Consider the following 4,782-nt stretch of genomic DNA (forward strand, 5'->3'; position numbering starts at 1 on the left):
ATTAATATTAAAAGTTATCATGAACAACAAACATTACCCAGAAAGGCAAATGAAAAGCTAAGGTGGGGATAAAACATATCTGAAAGACTCTTCATTGAACATTTATTCTATAAACTTTTTAGAAATGCTCTCCCCACCCAAAAAAAAAAAAAATGAAGCATCAATACCTGCTGTAAGATGGATGAACCTTGAAGACATTATGCTAAAGTGAAAGAAGCCAGTCACAAAAGGCAACATAGTGTAAGATTCCATTTAGATGAAATTTCCAGAATAGTGGGTACATGGGATGTACCATATTTTATTAACCAGTTTTCTCTCAATGGGTGTTTAGGTTGTTTCCAATCTTTCCTTCTTACAAAATTCTGCAACAAATAACCATATATCTACATATATGATATTTCACATATGTATGAATTTTTCTGTAGGTAAAATTCCTAGAAGTGGAACTGCAACATTACAGAGCTTTTGCTTTTAAAATTTTAATGTTTTTTGGTAGATATTTCTATACTGCCCACAACAGAGGTTGTACTAATTTATAATTCCAACAGCAATCAGTGAAAAAGCCTGTTTCCCCACATTTTGGGGATGTATTTGGAAACACTGTCAGGGACCAGTTCTTATAGGGCCTTGAATACAAAGCCAAGAGGCTTGAACTTGATCCACTGACCATGGACACCTGTTGGAGGGTTTAGGCAGTTGGGTGAGGATGGGCAGGTTTGAAGTTTTAAAAGCTTATTTTCATGATGACATCAAATAAATTTTGTAGGAAATATTTATTCTCAAATAGGCACGAGTGGTAATGTGATAAGTCAGAGAGCAGAAAAAAGTCTTAGTTAGGATGAAGCCATGCTGGGAGAATGTGATTATCATCTGGGCAGACTGGCCACTCCAGACAGTGGGGCCGGAGATGAGCACAACTTGGCTTCTTCACCATCCATAACTCTAGCTTTCCTGCTGGTTTTCTTTTATCGCATACTTCCCACAAGCTGATGGCTCCTCGTGAAACATTTAGCCCTGAAGGGTAATGACATAAAACCAATAACCAGTCATTTTTATCAGAAGCTAACAGTTGACCCAATGACAAGCAGACCAGTGATACAGCAATGTTATCTTTCTCTACAAGACTGTTTTGCAAATTAACTGGATTTGGAACTGTCATGGAACAAAGAGCTGGGGGAAGCAAAACGGCAGACACATTCATCCTGAGTGTTTTGTCTCTTAAACAAGAGCTTAGTCACTAGGATGTGATACAAAACGAGGAGGAAAGATGGATTGCAGTCAGTTGTGAAGGCACCAACATATGAAGGACCTGAGCCGACTCCACCCAGATGCTCCAGCCGTGGTTCAAACATGAGCACCTTGGCCGTGGTACTCCTGGGGCTTGCTCTGGAGTTTGGGGCCATTACTGCTAAGCCAGAGGATGGCAGCTTTTGCTCTAAGAGCCAAGTGGCTTTCAGAGATGCTTGCTATGAATTTGTGTCTCTCAGCCGCACCTTCTACGGTGCCCAGAGCTGGTGCGAGGGGCAAGGAGGTCATCTGGTCTTCATTCGTGATGAAGCCACCCAGCAATTTCTGCAGAAGCACCTCTCCCAGGACAGGGAATGGTGGATTGGACTCACAGGGAACTCAGCTCGGAATGGAACCGCAGAAGGTAGGTGTTGTGATAATTACAGTTTACGGGGAGTTTGTGGCTGTGATTCTCACCATAGCTTCTTATCTAGAGCTCCATGGAGCAAATTAATATGTGCCAATTCTCATGATTAGGAGATTCTCCTTTCGGTTGTTTTGTGGATCAAATGAAATAATTCTTGCTCAGTAGCTAGCAGAGAATCTGGCACACAGCTAACATGCTAGAAATGTCCTTTTCTTTACTTGTGCCTAAGACTAGCTGTAGCATCTTCAGTTCTTGGTGGAACAGTGATGGGCACTGCCCTGAGGGCTTCACATCCATTTTCACACTGAATCCTTATCATAATTGATGAGAATCATCACTGTTGTCCCTACTCGATAGACAAGAAAACTGAGCCTCAGGAAATAATGACTAAGCTATTTCCAAAGCACTCCCATATGTCTTTCCTTACTTGTTATGAGGCTGAAGCGGGTTAAGTGCTTAACACAGTTCAGTTCACAACAGAAAGTCTCATGATAACGGTCACCCTGGAAACCCTTCCTTATCCTTTTCTCAGTTCTTGGTGGAATAGTGAGCCTTCCTTCAATCCCCACATGTTCAGGTGAGTCCTCTGCACCTGAAGGACCTTGTCCACTTCTGGCATGACGTCAGTTCTTAGGTGTCTTCCCCCACACTGTGAACTCTTCAAGGGAAGGAATGGTATTCTGGCCATTTTTGTTTTCCTGCGGTCCGTTCATAACAAAGAATGGGTGTTCATATTTAAGCTTTACTACACCTGCCCCGTTAGGCGAGCACTGCTACACTTATTTGATGGACAGGAAAAATAAGTCCAGAGAGAGGACATGACTTGTTCAAGATGACAGTGTCCTGCCACCTTGCATTGCCCTGTAGAAACTGCTGGACTTTAGCAATGAGTAGCTTGATCTGGGCTGAGCATCTGTAGAAACGTGCTAGCATGGATGGAAAGGCTTTAATAAAGGAGCATTCGGCAAAGCTCAGTTTAGGAAACTCACAACCAGGAAATCTGAATTCTAAGATGCATCTTCAGGTGACATCCATTGAACGGTTTCTTGTTTTGTAGGCACAGAAAGTGTGGGTTTCAGTATATCAGACACTCGTTTACATGCAGTTAAAGGAGCATGTCTATTTTAGAATTTTCTTGGTTTATTTCTGGCTGTGCTGGGTCTTCGCTGCTGCATGAAGGCTGGCTCTAGTTGCAGCGGGTGGGGGCTGCTCTCCAGTTGCAGTGGCTTCTCTTGTCCTGGAGCACAGGCTCTAGGGTGCACCGGCTGCCACAGCTGTGGCATGTGGGCTCAGTAGCTGTGGCACACGGGCTTAACTGCCCCACAACATGCAGGATCTTCCCAGACCAGGGATCGGACCAGTGTCCCCTGCATTGGCAGGTGGATTCTTTACCACTGGACCGCCAGAGAGGTCCGGAGCATGTCTGTTTAAAATCTCCAAGGGATACTGCATGGCTGTTACAGAAAATGGGGTAGATCTGAGTAGGCTGCTAGGTCCCAACCTCCAACATTCAAAGTTGTTTAAGAAGCAGGGGACTGTCCTGGCTGTGTGCAGTACCATAGCATTTGTGTACTATGCTCCGTACCATTTGTGTACTAGATTCCAGGCGCTCTAGAGGTGGACGTGTGGATACCATTTGTTCCGGAACAATTTGCAGGAAACATAACAATGATGGGAGAAGTCTGTGAGTTGAAAGAGGGAAGATGTTTTCATTTTATACCTTTTTGCTCTCTCTGAATCTTCCTTAACCATATGTATGGATTCCTTTTCCTCTAAAAAATGGTAACTGTATTTTTAAGTCGTCACAGTAAATATTTCATATCCAGTGCTTTCGAGATCTCTGGTGTCCTTGATACACTCACACACACACACACACACACACACACGAGTCTCTCTCTCACTTCTTCAGTAGTCTTGTCAGTACATTCAAGTCTCTGAAGAGTACTGAGGCAATGAAAACTGCTTTAACTTATCCCTGTCCATGTATATATAACAAGTCCCCCTGTTTCTTTCTGAAACATTTCTTACCATCCCAAGGCACACTGCTATGCTCTTTTTTAGACTGGGCTTAGACATTGCTGGAAGCATCATTTATTTAATCAAACTGCCTTGCATGGGCTCTGTGGTTCGGTGCCCCGGTTTGCAGGTCAAGAAACCTGGAAGACAGGTCTTCCTATCTTACGTTGGAAGACAGTGGCTAGGCAATGCCCCTGCACTGGCATGGCACAGAGGCCTTCAGGCTGTCCGTCAGCACTGAGGAGTCACACAAGGAGTGGTGCTGGGGTCATGTTCCCATCCCAGGGCCCAGGATCTGGATGGACGCCTCAGGTGTGAGCTACAGCCACTGGCGCCGAGGGCAGGATGCTTCTGCACCCAAAGCCTGCAGCTACATCGGGAGAGACCCTTCCTTTAGGTGGGTGGCCTCGGACAACTGCACACAGGAGTTCGCCTTCATCTGCGAGTTTGGTGAGTTGGCCTCTGCTCTGCTCCATCTTTTTCGGCCTCTGGGTTTGTCTCTGTCTCTCCGCATCTCTCCTCTCGCTGTGTCTCTCTGTCTCTCTCTGAATGCCCAAAGTATCTGTGTGTGATGCTCTGTGTCTCTCTGTGTCTCTCTGCCTCTCTCTCTCCGTCTCTCTCCCTGAATGCCCATGGTCTCTGTGTGTGATGCTCTGTGTCTCTCTGTCTCTCTCTGAATGCCCATGGTCTCTGTGTGTGATGCTCTGTCTCTCTCTATCTCTCTCTGTCTCTCTCTGAATGCCTACGGTCTCTGTGTGTGATGCTCTGTGTCTCTGTGTGTGTCTCTCTCTCTGTGTCTCTCTCTTTGAATGCCCACGGTCTCTGTATGTGATGCTCTGTGTCTCTCTGTGTCTTGCTGTCTCTCTCTGTCTCTCCCTGAATGCCCACGGTCTCTGTGATGCTCTGTGTCTCTGTGTCTCTCTGTCTCTCTCTGAACGCTCACAGTCTCTGTGTGTGATGCTCTGTCTCTCTCTGTGTCTCTCTGTCTCTCTCTCTCTCTCCGTCTCTCTCCCTGAATGCCCACGGTCTCTGTGTGTGATGCTCTATCTCTCTCTGTCTCTCTCTCTGTCTCTCTCTCTGAATGCCCACGGTCTCTGTGTGTGATGCTCTGT

At 45.7% G+C, this 4,782-nt stretch overlaps 1 protein-coding gene across 1 annotated transcript in view; it reads left to right on the forward strand.

Annotated features, from left to right (window-relative positions):
- Nucleotides 1-1,350: 1,350 nt before the first annotated feature.
- The window catches only part of PKD1L2 (polycystin 1 like 2), a 101,468-nt gene continuing 98,036 nt past the window's right edge, over nt 1,351-4,782 (forward strand). The window contains exons 1-2 of the mRNA XM_040253566.1: nt 1,351-1,651; nt 3,956-4,120. Of these exons, the coding sequence (XP_040109500.1) occupies nt 1,351-1,651; nt 3,956-4,120 (466 nt within the window). The remainder of the gene's footprint in view (nt 1,652-3,955; nt 4,121-4,782) is intronic.

The sequence above is a fragment of the Oryx dammah genome, unplaced genomic scaffold, assembly GCF_014754425.2.
Source record: "Oryx dammah isolate SB20612 unplaced genomic scaffold, SCBI_Odam_1.1 HiC_scaffold_13, whole genome shotgun sequence".
In the NCBI taxonomy this organism is placed as follows: Eukaryota; Metazoa; Chordata; class Mammalia; order Artiodactyla; family Bovidae; genus Oryx; species Oryx dammah.